The following is an 18,444-nucleotide window of genomic DNA, read 5'->3' as shown; positions in this document are numbered from 1 at the left end:
TAAAGAGAAAGACTTTCTAGTGTTTAATGTTGGTTTATCTTATTGATTTAGAAGAGTTTGTGTTATATTTTTACAAATTGTTTGGTTACCATCGTGCAGAAGAGTGGCGCTTGTGTTTAAGTTGTGGATGTGACGTACGTATTTCTTTAACTATGTTAATGCCTGTTTGAAGATCAATCTCTTCTCACATGTTCATCTGATGTGGCATTAGCATGCTAACGTGTGCTTATGCTAATTAGTATTATATAGAAACTGACAATTGTTTTAACTAGACTTTTTTGCTCAAATGAACTTGTTTTGTCTTTGTTGAACAGACCAGAATTAATTGCGTGGAAAAGTTTTCTTTAACTGAATTAAGTTTACTGAACAAGATATTTTTATGACCAATGAAAATATATTTAGTGTGTTGGTGCAACAAAAGATTATTTGTTTAAATTAACTTATTGTATTCTTGTTGTACAAGCCTAAACTAATTTCGTGGAAAAGTTTTCCTTAATTCAATTATGTTGAATGAACAAACAATTTTTTTGAGAGAAGAAATCATTTGAAAATAGTTTAAAATACAAATAATAAAAACAAGTTAATTTATATCTTTAATATTTCTATTGTTTGGTAAGGTACGAGAGGCTGCACTGTACTTATTTCACATAAGATACTTATACACCTTACTGCTTACAAACACATTATACACAAGCGTGTTATTTTTTCCATCATGAATGTAAATGAACGTAACGTGAGGAATACTGGTTGTCTTGACATGGTTGCTGTTATTATAATAGGATGTTTTCATGCTGTCTATGTCTTCTCTATAAAAAGATAAGAGGTTTATTTGTGTACTAGTCTGTTCTGTAAGCACAGGCTCAGAGTGGATCTATATTTGACAACCTTCCTTGTTTTCTCCGCCGGCTGACAAAATTCAGTGATATTAGTCACCACGAATATCATTTTCATGGTTTTTATGATTGACATTTCAGCCAAGTTATGCTTATGTAATTTATGTACTTATATCCTTGATTTTAGCTTTCACAAATTGCATTACAAATGCAATTTATTTACACATAACTTATTTTAGGAGCACATGTTTGGCAAAGCCAGTGGAAACGCAAATTCAGAGATTCTGGCATGCATATGCACGTCTGTGTAAACGGTAATGTATAGGCAGCAGGTTGTTGAAGGGGCTTATTTCGCAATAACAACCTGCTGACTTTACATTATCCCGCTTATTACACGGCTATTTAACTCATACGTAAGGTAAGGAATTTTAAATATTAATTTTAAATATTTTTAAAATATTTATATTTTTAACAAATGCAGATCTTCTGCGAGGAAAACCAGTGTACCTTCGGTTTTAAGATAAGACAAGACGTTCAAATGTCACGAACACACAATTTGGTTGAATAATTTGTAAATATGATGTCATATATATTATTAAAAGACATATTTATATTTATTTTTTGTGTAATATTAAACTGTACCTGTAACATAGTTAACATAGATATCGTAACAGACAACTTTTGCATATAGGGGACAAAGCAACTTACTTACCATGGCCGTAGCCAGGGTTTGAAAATTTGTGAGGTCAAGGGGTGTTAAGAGTTAACAGATGCAAGAAATAAGTGCACTAAAACACATTTTAAGTGCACTAAAATTTGTGCAATAGCTTTGTAATTAATATACCACGAATAAGTCTTCTTTAGTACTTCTTAAGAAAAACTTGGGAACATCATTTCATGTAAACCCAATTGTTATACAACTTTGCACCTCTGTAACAAAATAGGTCATAAAGAAAAAAAGCTCAGACCTTGTTTTTCACAAATAAATCAGATACATCGCTAACACTATCCTGCACATTCTCACTTTAGAAATTTCCCAAAGTGTCACATTCATTGCTAAAACATATAACACTAGGTCTAAAGAGGATTTTTCACAATGAAATCTGGCAACACTGCGAATGCTGCACCCGCGGCCGCCAGCATCTCACTGCTTGAGTCAGTCTCCATCATTTTATGCTAAACTAAACTGTCCAAACTTAATTATATATGCAGATGCAAATATGACTAATTTAAATGACTAATTAGTCATTCAGAGGACTTCATTTTTTAGTTTTTAATATACCGAGGTCCGGACCTTTGGTGGCCTCATAGCTGGCTGCGGAAATTTAAACGTTTTCACATCTACACTTTCTACATTAACATTTAAGCAATTTGCAGATGCTTTTATCCAAAGGGATATACAGTGTGCTATAACATATACATTTTATCATCAGTATGTGTTCCCTGGGGATTGCAACCATGGCATTGCAATGCTCTACCAATTGAAACATGCAAAATGCAAATCCCAAAATTCCCTCCATTCCATTAAAATCTCAAACTTATTCACAGATTCCTGAAGAGCTTTAGCACGTTACATTGATCCATGATCATAATATCAGCAGACATTAAGCTTTAATGTCCTCATGTGAACGGTAAGCGCATGAATCGTCACAGTGTGAAATACTCTGAGCGACTGCCGCTTTACGATCGTCAAATGTTTAAATCAACAGCTACGTTCGCCTTTGTGTTTTTTTTTTTGACAAAGTATCCTCAGCTTGATAAAGTCGTTAGGCATTAACATAATGTTCAGATGTCATGCAGTTTGGTAAAAGCCTTAACAAATGTCAGGTTGCCTGCATATCTTCCAAATACAATAAAGACGTATAGCAACACTATATGTGCGCATTTATTAAAAAATGAGAGTGGTGCTTGCTTGTGCAAAATATGGCACCACAATGTGTAAGGGTTTTGCTCAGTAGTTGGTTGGTAGTTATTTAAAAGCCAAAATTAAAGGATATTCTTGTTTTTAAAAATGTTTCATGAAGTATAAAAATTTTTTTCTTCATTTTAAGAATTCACCAGATTAAAATTTGTTAAATTGTTTAGAAATTATAAATTTTTTTGTAAAAAGGGAGTATGTATAGGCACACGGTTGTTATTGCAGAAATAAGCCCTGAAAGTGTGATCAGGACCCGATGCGAACCTTTTTTCACGATAACAACAGTGGCGGCCAGTGACTTTTTTTAATCGACGGTGCTCTCTATGCAAAATTTTTCATAACATGTATGTAGCCCATCATGTGTGTGGTTCGTAATGTCAAAATATGTGTTCTGCGCATCTAGAGATCCTGTGTGCATCACGTGTTTTGTCAAAATAAGTGCCTGCTGCAGATGCGTCTAAAGGGTTTATGATAAAAGAGACGCTCGCGTTTGTCAGATACTCGCATAATCTAATGCGTAATCAAATTTTACTGTTAAGGGAGTCTCTTGCATGTATTTTGTGAACGTGAGCGTCTCTTTTATCATAATCGGTTTTGACGCGTGTGCAGCACGCACTTATTTTGACAAAACACGTGATGCACATGGTTCACATGACGCAACAAACACATATTTTGAAAACGCAAGCGACGCACATGACACCCTGAACACTTACTTTGTATTAGCGTCCCTTGGATAATCAGTCATGAGCCACCACTGGATAACAACCGGCTGCCTGTACATTATCCTGTGTTTATTACACAGCTATTTACCTCATAAGTAAGGTAAGGAACATTAAATATAATGTTATATATTTTATAAAAATACACATTTATATAATTTTTTTTAGTAATATTAAACTGTACCTATCAAAATGATTTGCAACATCCGGGTTTATTTATCTTGTTAATAGATGGTATGCACGTGACGTCACCTTCGACGAAAGTGACTGCGGTTACGCCCCCTGAGTGGCAAACGACAGAGCGGCAGATTTTTTGTATAGTGTGAAATCAGCGAAAACACGGGGAAACGCGTCTAAATTGGAAAAAGCTGTTGTGCGATAGACTGTTCTAACAGATTTAACAAGAATTCGGAGCTATCGTTTTACAGACTGCCAAGAAACACAGAAAGGAGATGCCAACATGTTCATGCCAACGTCCACTTACCACAGGATGGGTTGACAAGTTGCTAGTGTCACTATCAAGTGCAACTACATAAAAATTTTGCTGATAATTGTCATTTATACTGAAATTTTTGCGGCCACCACTAGAACAGCCAGCCATTTTGTTGAATGTTTTGCCACTCAAAGGAGAAGTAAATCAGTAGCAGTTGCCATATGTCAGGTATATACAATTTTGGGATAAAAAGATACATGAAATACACATACATTTGTAATACTCTTATTCTGTGTAATTGCAAAGTTTTGTCAGTGAGCCTTCATTAGAAACAACCCTTTTAATGAGCCTTGTGTTCTACAAATGTGGGATGGTTTAATAGTGTTAGGCAAGACAAACATATATGTCAGGAAAAGCAATGTCTGGCCATATGCCAATGTCCACAGACTACTAGTTGTTTGGCAAGTTGTTAGGGTCACTGTTAAGGCCAACTAAATTTAATTTAAGCTGATAATAGTCAGTTTTACTGGCGTTTTCGCAGCAGCCACTATGAAAACCGGCCATTTTGTTGAATGTTTTTTTTCGCAGCAGCCACTATGAAAACCGGCCATTTTGTTGAATGTTTTGCCACTCAACAGGGCGTGGTCACGTGGAAAAGTGACATCAATGCATACCCTCTATAACCAACCTCCAAATGTCGCGACTGGCCAATCAAAATCAAGCATTCCAACGAGACGTAGCCCAGCATGGTAAAACAGCCATGGCAGATGGCAAAGAGACAGACAAAGGCTCATTTAGCATCCGAAGATCTGTAAAACTCACTAATCTCCTATCCTCACAAGCCTTTTTGTGTCGCAATCTGTGCAAGGGCCGCACCCTTTAGATTTCCTTTTATTTTCCTGATCTTCAGTTTAGTTCAGATTGATGTATGGGGTCTGGAGCTTTTAGCAATTGAAGTTGGCAGCAAGGCAGCTTTATATGATGATGATTTTTAAATGGCAGTGAGCAAACAGTGTCAGGGGATAAAGATAAGATTTTCATTGAAGCCTGTCAGCTCATCTCACCTGTTAGCTTGTGTCAACACAAGCGATTGAAGCTTTGACAACATCTCCATGTCACGGGTACCCAGTACGCCCTTGAGGGTAGTTTTGGCGCGCACATGAGTTGATGCAGCCAAATTCTGTACATGACTTGAGTTTTCAAACTAGACTTCAATATTGGAAGCAAGACCGATTGCAGTATGTTGGCAGGGTGGCTGTTCCATAACTGGTGAGTTCTGTAACAAAATGGTTTTCCATCAGGAGATGTATTTGGATTTGATGAGAGGTCTGCGTCGATGTGATTGCAGAAACGGCTGGAGGCAGTCGGGTGTTTGGGATGATAGCGAAAACTGTGGTTATTCTGAACTACAGCTGTAACAATGCTGGGAGTCAGAAATCATTCGGGCAGCAATGTTTTACAGAAATCCAGTGTAGACATTGTTGCATTTAATCATTTCTTAATATCATTGTTCACACCCAAGAAGCAAAAATACAGCTTAAATTATCCCAAAATTTTGGCTCTCCCAGTATGGTCATCTATTATATACTCAAAAAATTCAAAGCTATAAAATACTATTTTCTCTACACTGTCTACAAAAGGGACGTACCCTTTAGAAAAATCATAATATGTAACATCCCAGCAAGCAATATTAAAGGTATAGCAGAAGATTTTCTTTTTCCAGGTGGATCATCAAGACTATTGGTCATCCCAGTTGTCAATCATTCTGTTGATATGTTGACCTAAGGCCGTCGTACGTGCTCGTCCCTAGGTTCGCTTTCTGCACATGCGCACTTTCAGATGTATATGTGTGGTGGTCTACGGTTTCAACCATTCATTGAAGCTCGCATTCTCACCGTGTTTTTTCAAAATATCTAAGGGTCGCAAGAGAAAAAGTGTCTACGAATTGCATGACAAGAAGAGAAAGGCATATGAAGAAAGAAACAAGACCAGAGTGTTTTTGGGAGACTATTTCACATGCTGGTGTGCGCTTAAAGCATAAGTTGGGCTTCCCACGCAAAGTTTCTACTCGCCAGGTAAAGTTTGGCATGCTATTTGGAGAAACTATTTAAAATCCCTGCTAGTAAAAGTTGATGTGAGCTATGAGTCACAAACCGCGCGGACACGGTAAACATGCCGACAGCAACTTGTAAACAGGGCGAATAGAAAAACTAGGCTCGTGCATGCTCTCTCTCGTGCACACGTTTAATTGGCGTTCCCTCTCTGGAGCAGGTAGAGTGTTGCGCATGTGCATTTTTTTTTTATATGGAGGGGCAGTTCTTTTCAAAAATTCTGGAAAATCTTCAGCTATACCTTTAAGTTTAAAAGACGTCTAATAGCTGTCCGAACACAGCCCAGACTGCTAGGCTATAGACGGTTTCATCGGATGCATGTGCGGTGATGCGATACGCATCTGCTCCGAACTTTACTTTTTACTTTTTTTTAATGGTCTGACTAGTTGCTAAACTGAACTCTTGAACAAATACTTCGTCGAAAATAACAAATGTTTTGGTTTCCTAGATAATCTATGTGTTGTTTATTTTGCTTGTTATATAAATAAACTGCGTTTAAAGTACTTTCTTGTTATTTATTCTTAGCGGAGTTTACCGGAAGTTATGTGCTGACCACGAAAGCCGCTTGTTTATGTTGTTACTGCTGAAACCGTCCATGAGACAAGGAAACATTTGAAATGTCAATGAAAATTTAACAGACCATTGCCCAAATAATAAATGAAATCACTTGCATTTGACTTTGCTTATGGTGGAATAAGATACATTAAATTGGCAAAAATGGCATGTAACCAAATTTAAGTTTATTTTGGCTAGACGTGAGTTACTCAGTCCAACAATAGTGAGTCTATAGTTAACCTAGACTGTTAAGTGGTGGCTATTGCTTGCTGGGAGTAAGGTTCATTTGATATCAGTATCTTTAGGGTCCAAACACTGTATGCACCCTTTGGGTACAAAGATGTACTTTTTGGTGCCACCCTAGGGACAGCTTTTGTACCTTTTTTTCCAAGTGTGTAGAATTGAATCTCATGAAAACATGGCCAGCTCATGTACTAAAACAAATTATGGTATATATATTTTTTGCACTGTGACATTTTTTCCACCAGCAATTTATCTTAAAATGTCATTGCCATAATAATTATGGATATTTATGGTCAATTCTTATTAAAGAAAAACAACACTTTTAAATTGAAAGTGCAGGCATTGCATCTCTTTTCACAGTACCAAAATATTATTACCGTAGTCCTTAAAAGGCTTCATGTTCTTTAAGCTAAATATTAAATTATTATTATTGATTTTGAGGTGAAATTTGACCTAAGCCCTTCTTGAGATTTCACCCCCATAGTCCATTAGTTTGGTTTAACTACTTGTTATAAGAGCACTTTGTGAAAGTTTAGAGTTCACCTCAGTTCAAGGGCACATGCATAGTAAATTGAAAGACTGAATATTTTATATGCGGGCTTGTATGTAATTGCTGAGACAGACGGAGTCTGATGGAGGAGGGCCATTCTTTGCTTGATATGTGCTATACAAACACATTAGAGGTTTGACACCTCTAATCTGATTTAGCGCGAGTATGATTGATTCACCTTACACATCGCATGTAAATTGTTGTTTTCCCACACTCGATGTGACGGTATTAAATGACCTTTAAAAAAGCTTAAAACAATCGCCACCAGCAAAATACTTTTTTCATCGCAGTTGCTGGTAGGTCATTTATATTTAACTAGCAGCCACCACTACGGATGACCACTCTTGTTGAATTAGCATGTGTAAGCATTATATTTTTTATACACTCGTGCTTCACGATGCCATAGAAGAACCATTTTTTGACCAAATAGTTCCATAAAATAACATCTGTTTTACAAAAGGTTCCTTGTGGTAAAAAATGTATTGATGAAAGAAATGGTTCTCTAAAGATCCTTTGACTAAATTGTTCTTTAAGCAGTCGCAGCTGGTGACCCAGAAATTTGTGTTTTCTTTGGAGTGTCATGTGTGTTGCTCGTCATGTCAAAATATGTGTTTGTTGCATTATGTGAACCATGTACATCATTGAATCATTTCAAAATATGTGCCTGCTGTACACGCGTCAAAAGGATTTGTGATAATAGATATGCTCACGTTCACAAAATACTCACAAGACACTAAACTCTGATTACACATTAGATTAAGTTGGCAAACGTGAGTGTCTCTTTTATCATAATCCCATTCGAAGAGCCTGCAGCAGGCACATATTTTGACATCACGCGTGATGCACATAAGTTTACTTGACGTGCCGAAAGCACATTTTGAACATGATGAACCACACACGACACGCTAAATACATGTTGTGACGAGCTACGCATCGTGCCCCCTTGAAAAGGGAGTCACAGTCGCCACGGTCTTTGAGAAACCAAAAATAGTTCTTCCTTGGAATTAATGTGAAGAACCTTTTAAGCTGAGCTTTACTCAGATTTTCCCCTTTCGCGAATCCAAGAGAAAATCGGGTCCTGGACCTCGATCGTTTTCGATGTTCGGCTCAGATGACCATGTAATGTGTGATGTTTATAGATAAAATCTTACACATCCTGATGTGCTTGCAAGGAAATCGGGGCCGCCCCGATCACATCAAACATGTTTGATATTTAGGATTTTAAGAAAGGGAGTTGAATGACAGACTTTTTAAAATAGTAATCGTGAAACAAGCTGTTGTGCAGTCTGGTAGACACCGGAGATGGCTTGTGGACGTGTGGAAACAACACGGCTCCCTGAATAACGCATCTTTGACAACCTATGATGTGATCGTTGCAAGATGAGGAGAATCGCCCTGGTTTTAAAAACACCAGGTGAGATAACTTTAAAAATAATAATAATTGTGTCATCTCCATCTCCAATCCTCTTTCGTTTACATCTGCTTCCCCTTGAGCTGATGTGAAGCGCTTGCATGATAATCGAAATAATATCCTTTAGTCAGTGTATGGTGCACCATGATTTTTCAAATATTGTAATGTGAGGCCGAAACTAAGCACCTTTATTTTTGATTCCACAAAGAACATTGAGTCAGTTTTTTAAATAGCCATTTCTTTCATCTATCTTAATAGCCTAAAGAATCTTTTTTAAATACTACATTCAGCCCAAAATGGTTCTTCCATGGCATTATGAAACACAGTGGCACTAAAAGGCTCCTGGCTGTGCTTGCCAGTGGTAAAAATATAACGCTAAAAATGTGCAATCAATAAAAATATAGTATTACCCAATATTTTTTCGATCTGAATCACTTTAACAAACATTGTGTTGAGACTTTCAAGTCTGTAAATAAAAGCCAGTGCTTAACTCTTTCTCCGCCAGCATTTTTTTAAAAAGTTGCCAGCCAGCGCCAGCTTTTTTTGTTGATTTTCACAAAAGTTTAAGGCCTTCCAGAAAATGTTCCTCTTTAAATATATAAACATACAATAAATCAAAGGAAAGAACAGACCCTGCTTTCAAACAAAAATTTTTTATCACCTCTCAAATATGGGAAGGTTTCTCCAAAAACACCCAATTTTTTATCAAAAAGCTGAGATAATTCCATTTTTGCAATGGTTAAAGATGCAGAGCGATCTTTAAAACATACACAGAGTTCTTCCCTTTAAAAAATTAACCATGGTTTTATTGTGGTAAAAGTGTAGTAACCATGTTTTTTGGTGTATTGATTACTATCAGAAAAAACATGATTTTACTACACTAACCATGATTTAACTAAAGCAATAAGTCCCAAGCAGCAGTGGGTTACACGACAGCATCAAACTTCTGTCATGCTAACACATTGTCCCCAGGTGATCTTATGAAAAACTTTCATGTATTTTACTAAAAGTCAATAAAAATCGAGCAGGACCAAAACATTTTACAGCTGATCACGGTCAAAAAAGTTCAGCGACGACATCCTAAGGATGACGGCAATGACAGTGTTCTTAATATGACAAAGTAAGTGTTTTGATTAATGCAATTAATGTTTATTTTTTTATCAGTGTATACCACTAGTCAACTAAATGAATATAACATGGCAAATATGAATGCACATTTATATATTGATTCAATAGATTTATTGCATTTTGCGGAAAAAATAGTCAGTTTTTATAATAAATCCTTGAAAATCTAATTATGGATTTAAATTTTTTATGTTGTTATAACCTAAAGATGCTTTGTGAAAGTTTGTAACAGAAAATAGTGTTTTTTATCTTATCACTTTTTTGGTATAGAAAACACATTTTTACCCAAATTTGTCAAAATGGATTTACTGCATTTTGGAACCCAACTCTTCAAATATACCCATACTTATGACTGGTTTTGTGGTCACATTTGAATTAAACCCATGGCTGGTTTGTCGATTTGTCATCTGTATCTCTTTAGCTTTGGCTTTGATAGGTCAGACAGTAAAGTACCAAAGATCCAATCTGTTCAATCAAATGCTAATTGTACTGTAATTTAGAAATCGCATCTCTAAACATAATGATTTCCGCAATATCTTTATACATCTCAGAGAATAATACATTAACTCGTAAAGCTAATTGACTCTAATCGACTCGAATGCAGAAATAATTGTATTTACTTTGTTTTTCACATGCACCAGTAAACAATAGGAAAGCAGGGGGAGCTGAAGAAAAAAAAACAGTTGATTATTTAGAAATGAGAACAAATGTGTTTTGTACGAGAACGAGGCTGCGATCGACACATCAGCATGTGTGGAAAATCTCAACGTTCAGGCCCATGAGGCCTTCAACCCTGCTGTCTTTATACAGGGACAGCATACAAACATACAAATAAATAACACAGGCTGTGATCTGAATGATGATGATCTAGTGTAGAAAAGTCTGGTGACAATATTCAGTGCTTGCTGCTGAGACACTGAACTGGAGGTTTTGAGTAATTGTTGTTGTTTTGTCTTTCTGTAATTCAGCTGGACCGTACGGAGGTGATCAAGAGCAATCTGAATCCAGTCTTTGCCAAAGTCTTAATGCTGGATTATTATTTCGAGGAAGTTCAGAAACTGCGCTTCGAGGTCTATGACATTCACGGAACCCACAGTATTGGAACCCGTGATGATGACTTTTTGGGTGGTGTGGAGTGCACGCTTGGACAGGTGACATCATACTTTCACACCCAAACTATTAAACATTTGCCTATTAAAAATTTTGCCTGAACAACTTAATGTGCAAACTCCATTCAAACTTTTCGATCATTTCGATCTTTGGCATGCTGTCTGTTCTTGTTTTTTGATTAGTGCTGGGCAAAGATTAATCGGGATTAATCGCATACAAAAATAATATATGTGTGTGTACTGTGTGTAATTATTATGTATATTTAACCACAAACACATACAAATATTTATTTCAGATTTTTTTTATATATAATTTTCATATTAAATATTAATATTTGGTTTAAACATTTTTTGACTAAAAATAAGCGTTTCTCTCCGTCTAAAGTGAAAGTGAAAGTGAAGACAGCGTCCGCGAGACGAGTCCTCTATCGCCCCCTGCAGGCATTCGTTATTATACATACATAATGCCTTTTATTTATAGGCCACAAATGTAATGTGTTTGTTAATGTTGTTTAATGTAACTTGGTTTTAATACTTTATTTGAACCAATTATTACTGCATCTTTGTTATTATGTAATTTTAAATGCTACTGCTCACTTGGGTCTATTTTTATTACCCCAAAATAACAAATTACTTCATTATCAGTTAGCAAAATAATTGTTAGGGCCAGTCCTTGATTAGTTAAAACATTTAAAAAATAATGTGATTTCAGTTTCTTATTCATTTATTTTATCATTGAGGGTTTCTTAAAAAGTGTAAAATATCGTCTCGTTCTCGTGAACCCAATCTCGTGTTTTGTCTCGTCTCGTGGATTAAGTGTCTCGTCACACCCCTATTAATCGGTATACTTTGAAATGTTGTACCTTTTTGGGTACAATATTATACCCTAGGGATCCATTGTGTACCTTTAAGGATCTATTCTGGACAAAACATTTAACTATACCTTTAAAGGTACACAATAGGTCCTTTATTGTACCCAAAAAGCTACAACATTGTGTTATGTTTTGTATACTTGTAAAGACACAAAACTGAACCTTAGGGTACCACCCCAGTGACAGAAAGGTACAGTTTTGCACTCTTTTTCTGACAGTGTACACTGCAGCCGACTGAAAACTAAATGCAAATTGTAGTTACTAAAGCACAACAGCTATAATGCAGCCATTAATTCATTTATCCAAAACCTAAACTTTATCTTTATGCTTTTGCTGCCTTGCAGGCTCTGCTACTTTCTTAAAGAAATGCAAATCTATATTATATTGCTTTTCAGTTTTGACATTTTTATTTTTCCTAAAGGATTTTAATCTGTTCCACAGATAGTGGCCCAAAAGAAGATGGTGAAACCTCTTCTGCTGAAGTATGGAAAATATGCAGGAAAATCCACAATCACAGTGAGTTAATTCGTCTTTAATTGCCGCTGTACACATGTACACATTCACTAAATGAGTAAAAGTGCTCTGAGGCTTTGCAGCTCAGCACAAATACTGCTTAGCAGAGGTGTCCATTAGGAAATGTTGTGTAACTCTTAATTAATGTGTAGGAGAATTTGTTCTCGGTTAAACTTATATTCATCATTTAGCAGGTACTTTTGTCTAAAGCGACTTACAAATTAGGAAGATTACGAAATAATTTCATACAAGATCAGAAAAAAATTCGCAGAAACATTGAAAAAAGACAAATCAAGAGAAGTGTGTGTACAAGTGTCTTTGGTGGGCTGGGTTTGGCAATGGGGCATGAACATGAACAATGTCATCATTAACTAACCCTCATGTTGTTATAAACTGTGTTCATTATTTTGTTCTGCTAAACACAAAAGAAGATATTTTGAGCAGTGTTTGTAACCAAACCGTTTTTGAGCACCATTGACTTCCATAGTAGTAATTTTCCTACTATGGAATACAATGGTGCTTCTGTTTCCTGCTTTATTACAAATATCTTCCTTTGTTTTCGTCAGAACAAAGACATTTATACAAGTTTGTAATAACACAGGGGTGAGTAATTGATGACAAAGTTAAATTTTTGTGTGAACTATGCTGGATGCGGCAAAAACGCGCTATTCACATGTAGTTGGACGCTTGAACATTTTGAGTTTATGCTACGTACACACCAAATGCGGAGCATCACTTTACTCGCTCTAGATTACTTGCGGGATTTTAACTTCGTGTCATGCGAATTTTTCGCTTGAGTTGAATATTTTCAACTTGGGCGAAGATGTGTTTGAGGCAATTAGCGAATGTTTTCGTGGCGAACGCGCTGCCTATATTGCGTCACTCGCATTGCCCCACGCAAGGACGCGTCTGATCGCTTTGCTTTGACTTTGTATGTAATCTACTCACGCTAATTGTTGAACTCGCATCTGGTGTGAACCCACAGTTACTCACTTAATCTGCGCGTGAAAACCGCATGTGAAATTCTAGTCATTCGATACATTCACACAAAAATTTGCGTCATGGGAGGGGCTTCTACGACTCTGTGGCACGATTTTCCGCCAAAGTTCAGATTTTTCAACTCTGCGTATCCTGCGGCAACGCTCAATTCGCGCCATTTGCGCAAACTAGATGCGCGAATTAGGCAGATTTGCGTCTACCACGCTAAACACCTCATACGCACCGTGAGACCTTGACTTTATGTGCGTCTTTACATTGACTTAACATTAAAATCACTCGGGCTTGACGCCTCTACCATGGCTGGTGTGAACACAGCATTAAATAAAATGTCACTTCAAAATAGTTCCTGATACAGTTGAAACCACGAGTATAAATAATTGCAGGAAGTTGGGAAATGTATATCTCTTTAACATACATAGTTCAGGGTAAAACAGTCAGGTTTACTAAAGCATGTAAAACTGTAAACAGACTTTAGACAGACAGACAGACTCACAATGAACCCACAATATCTGCTAAGCTGATGTAAAATAATGCAGACTATCAATTACAATGTTTGAAAATAGTTTATGGATACAATATCACAGCTAATTGAACTCAATTCAAACACGATACACACGATTTACACTTAAAAAGTGATGATGCAAGCTTTGTGTTACTAGGCACGCAGAGTTCATTGGTAAGACAACACGTAATACCTCAACCTTATCATAGGTGTTGATTCCTCTGCTTTCTCATCAGTTTGAACAGAGTTTATCCTGAGCACGCTGCAGACTAATGCTCTTTCCATGTTTCAACATCCGCAGCAATGGTTTATTTCTTTGTGTATGGCCTTCTTACAGTCTGGCTGTAGGTTTTAATGCTGATGAAATCACGTTTTGGTCTGAGCAGAGAGAAAATGGGATGATTTTGCAGATCTTAAACTAAAAAAGCAGATACTACAGATGTCAAGGATAACTGTTGTGTTGATCACATTTTTACTGTAATATACATTCACATTCACATATGGCAGATGCTTTTCTTCAGCAATTTAAAGTGCATTCAGTCTATAAATTTTATCAATTTATGTGAGATCCCTGGAATCAAACATATGACCTTTGCATTTCCAACACAGCAGACGCTTTTATCTAAAACAACAATCAGTCTGTACATTTTATTATGTGTGATCCCTGTGATCAAACCTATAACCTTTGCACAATGCTCTAGCAATTACGCTATTGAAATTGTCATTTAAAAAAAAAGGTTTAGTAGTTTAGCTTTTTAAAGTTTGAGGCTCACAGTACTTTATCTCTGAGGGGCTGTTTACATTTGGTATGAAGATGTGTTTTCATCGATCGGATCACAAGTGGACGAGAGAGACACATTACGTTTACACCTGGTATTTAAATCTGTCTCTTTTGTCCACTTTCGACCGCTTCTGTCCTGAATACTGTGAGGGGGTGGTCTGTGAGACGGTGGGCGAGTCTCTCTGCTGTCATTCAAACCCGAGCGGGAGTAATGATGAGTTTATATGGACACGAACTAATATTATGTCAGAGTCCGCTGCTTGTTTAGCAAGTTAACATGCTGCACAGTGTTTTGTACGTGAGGTCTTCTCCATGTCCCACGGTCCCGGCTTAAGCAAAAAGATGATAGAGCCTTTTCTATTGCTGGCCCCCAGCTGTGGAACCAATTGCCACTTGATATTAGAAATGCGTCTTCGATAACTATTTTCAAAGCCAGGCTAAAAACACACCTATTTAAAGTGGCTTTTACTGTGTCTTAATTGTCCTGTCCCGTTTGTTTGTAGTATATTGTTTTTCTTGATTTTGTCTTAAATTTCTGAGTGCTACTTTTAATTATTTTATTTTATTATTTTGTGCACTATGTACAGCACTTTGGTCAGCGCAAGCTGTGTTTTAAATGTGCTATATAAATAAATTTTACTTACTTACTTACTATGTTAGAGCTTTCTCTGAATTTTCAGCGCAGTTGATGAAATAGGATCGCACAACTTTCACACGCTTTCAAAACGAAACTGCGGAGATCAGCCGCTGTAGTTTTATCAATGAAAGGCTAAAAAAAGCGCTGTTCACCGTGTGTTCACGGCAGAAGTCAGAAAAGACGTAAAACTTGTGTTTAGTACCTCAGATAAAATAAATGGGCGGAGGGAAGGCGGTCGCTTGTGGCTGTTCGAACACACTCAACCACATGTGCGTTTACACTACAAAAGCAATCCGATCGAAAGTGGTTTGACTACCTCTTAATGTGATTGAGAGTCAGGCACGTGCAGAGGGGGGGCGGCGGGTGCCCAAGCACCTGCCCCTTTACCCCTGGATGACCAAAGTGCCCTTTTTGTCAAGGCATTTTTTTGTAATTAAATGCCCTTTTGTGAAGGCCTGCCCAATCTAACTATTAGTAAAATTAATAAAAAATAATTTAGACGCAAATAAAATTAGTCACATGATGACGTATTGACCTTTCATTGGACAATCTCTTTAGGGACGATCATCACTAGCTAGCTCACAGCGCTGGCAGCGCCCGCTGCCCATACGTGCACGACACGGTGCGCAGGACAGGGAGGATCCCCCTCGAGCCGGCCGGCATTGAACCGAAGCGATATGCTTGTTATATTATTATTATTTTACAAGAACAACGTGAGGAGAGCATGCACAGCTTTTGTTTATTGCTGTCTGTGTGTATTAACATCTCTACAACGTTAGATGCAAACAGGGCTCTCAAGTCTCACGCATTCGGCGGGAGACACACGCACTTCAGCCAGTTTACACGCCAGTGACGCCACACCTTGCATTTCTCACGCTGAAAATAAAACATTCTTCCCATACAAAAACAATGGATGAGGCAAAGGCAGGGACGTTCTCTGAGTTCATACAGGTAGCTGTCTCGAGTTGTTAGGTGTGCTCAACTTCACAGCAATGCAAGAACCGAAACGCACATGACATCAAAGTACCGCGAGAAATATTCGGGAAATCATACGGAGGAGTTTGATTTCAAATCGCTCTCGCGCTGTTCTAATGTCATCCACCTGTCACGCGGAGTTTGTTGGAGGAGCAAGATCCGATGAATACGGTAAAAAAAACTCGTTTAATTTTTGTATCATATTGAATTTACGATTCCTGGACTCGCCTTTGATAAAAGACAATGTGAGCTGGTGTTGGGTAATATAGCAATACTCGTGCTAAATTATTAACTCAGTCAAAAACTCTCCAGCTTTGCAACCAGTTTTAGTTTACCTGAAAATAAAGAAAGTACTAGAGGCTTCATGAAATGAATGAAAGGAGAGATGAATGTCATTATTTTATTGCCCTGTCATCAAGGCATCAAAGTGTGCAAAAACACAACACAAACACGATTCAAAACTAAAATATGTAGGCTACTCTCTTTGTATACAAATTTCGAACAGGATTAGAATAGAATAGAATAGAATAGAATTATATTAAATATGACAACAAAAACACAAGCCTGTAAACGTAATAATATCTTAATGTCACAATGCAATATATAATATCATATAATTTCAAAACTGCATATACTGTGTTGACACACACAAACACTAAATGAAATGCACTGTAAGTCGTTTTGGATAAAAGCTGCTGCCAAATGCATAAATATATAGATATAAAACTCAGTCTATATAGATTTTTCTCTCTCACTCTATTTGCAAGGAAAATAAAGGAAAACGTTAGACTTAAAATCATCTTTCTATTCTGTATTACTTTATTATTTGTTTTAGTTGTGTGCTTGCGTGTCAGCGAGCAAAGTGCCCTTTTTATTTTTTGAGCACCTGCCCCTCCAATTGTCTCTGCACGGCCCTGTTGAGAGTGGTCGAAAGTGGATGAGCTTAAAACTTTTGAACACCATTTACCCATGGCATTAACGTCATCCACTTGTGATCTGATCGATGAAAACGCATGTTAATGCCAAATGTAAACAGCCTCTCTTTGACTACACAGTGAGAAAAAATTGTCAAAAAATGGGCCCAAGCTGTCCTTGGGGCGATACAATTTAAAAAGGTCCAAATATGTACCATTTACGTATGGATATGTATACATTTGGTACCAATGTACTGTATATCTTTGAGATACTCTTATGCAGATGTGTACTTTTTTCCGCCCCCGTGACAACTAGGGACCATTTTTTTGACCATTTTTTTTACGTTTAGTTTTGACAGTAGTTAGATTGTTGCCATTTGTATGAGCAGTGTGAACCACTCTTAAAGGAAACCACCACCGTTTTTCAATATTTTACTATGTTCTTACCTCAACTTAGATTAATTAATACATACCTATTTTTTTCAATGCGTGCACTTTTAATCTTTGTACAGCGCTTCTTGAATGTGTTAGCATTTAGCCTAGCCCCAATCATTCCTATGGCTCCAAACAAAAGTTTTATTTTGTGCCACCATACTTACTCGTGTAACTACTCATGTAACAGTCTTTAAATAGGGAAAACATGGAAGTGTTTGGTGGCTTCTAAATTCATCTCTGTTTGGATCCTAAGGAATGATTGGGGCTAGGCTAGATGCTAACACATTCACGACGTGCTGTAAAAGATTAAAAAGGCACGCATTGAAAAAAGATAGGTATGTATTAATTTGTCTAAGTTGAGGTAAGAACATAGTAAAATATTGAAAACCATTGGTGTTTTCCTTTAAGAATTATTCTGATCTCAAATCAGTGGTTAAAAAAACTGTAAGACTTGTATGAATGACATCATGTTAACATTATGATGTCTGTCTCTGTTATTTCCCAAGATTCATGCAGAAGAGATATCTGGGAACAACGGCTACGTCGAGCTTTCCTTTTGTGCCAAGAAGCTGGATGATAAGGTAAGAGTTTGTGCTTTTTATTACCACCAAGCATGAGCAACACTCTCACCTTAAAGTATGCGTAGTCAATTCATTTCAATTTAAATTTATTTATAAAGCGCTTTATTTTAATTTTGAAGCAGCTCACATGATAAAGGTAAAAACAAAAATAATTTAATATATAGAATAGAAGGTATTATTGCATATTTTATTGTCCTTAATAAAGATTGTAATCTACTAATTGTTTTA

At 36.8% G+C, this 18,444-nt stretch overlaps 1 protein-coding gene across 1 annotated transcript in view; it reads left to right on the top strand.

Annotated features, from left to right (window-relative positions):
• cpne7 (copine VII) overlaps nt 1–18,444 on the top strand; it is a 74,658-nt gene that overhangs the window by 12,212 nt on the left and 44,002 nt on the right. Inside the window, exons 4-6 of the mRNA XM_065261482.2 lie at nt 10,867–11,049; nt 12,321–12,395; nt 18,142–18,216. Coding sequence (XP_065117554.1) covers nt 10,867–11,049; nt 12,321–12,395; nt 18,142–18,216 — 333 coding nt within the window. The remainder of the gene's footprint in view (nt 1–10,866; nt 11,050–12,320; nt 12,396–18,141; nt 18,217–18,444) is intronic.

Source organism: Paramisgurnus dabryanus, chromosome 2 (genome assembly GCF_030506205.2).
Source record: "Paramisgurnus dabryanus chromosome 2, PD_genome_1.1, whole genome shotgun sequence".
In the NCBI taxonomy this organism is placed as follows: domain Eukaryota; kingdom Metazoa; phylum Chordata; class Actinopteri; order Cypriniformes; family Cobitidae; genus Paramisgurnus; species Paramisgurnus dabryanus.
The sequence above is the reverse complement of the archived record's forward strand: the minus strand, read 5'-3'. Positions and strand labels throughout refer to the sequence as shown.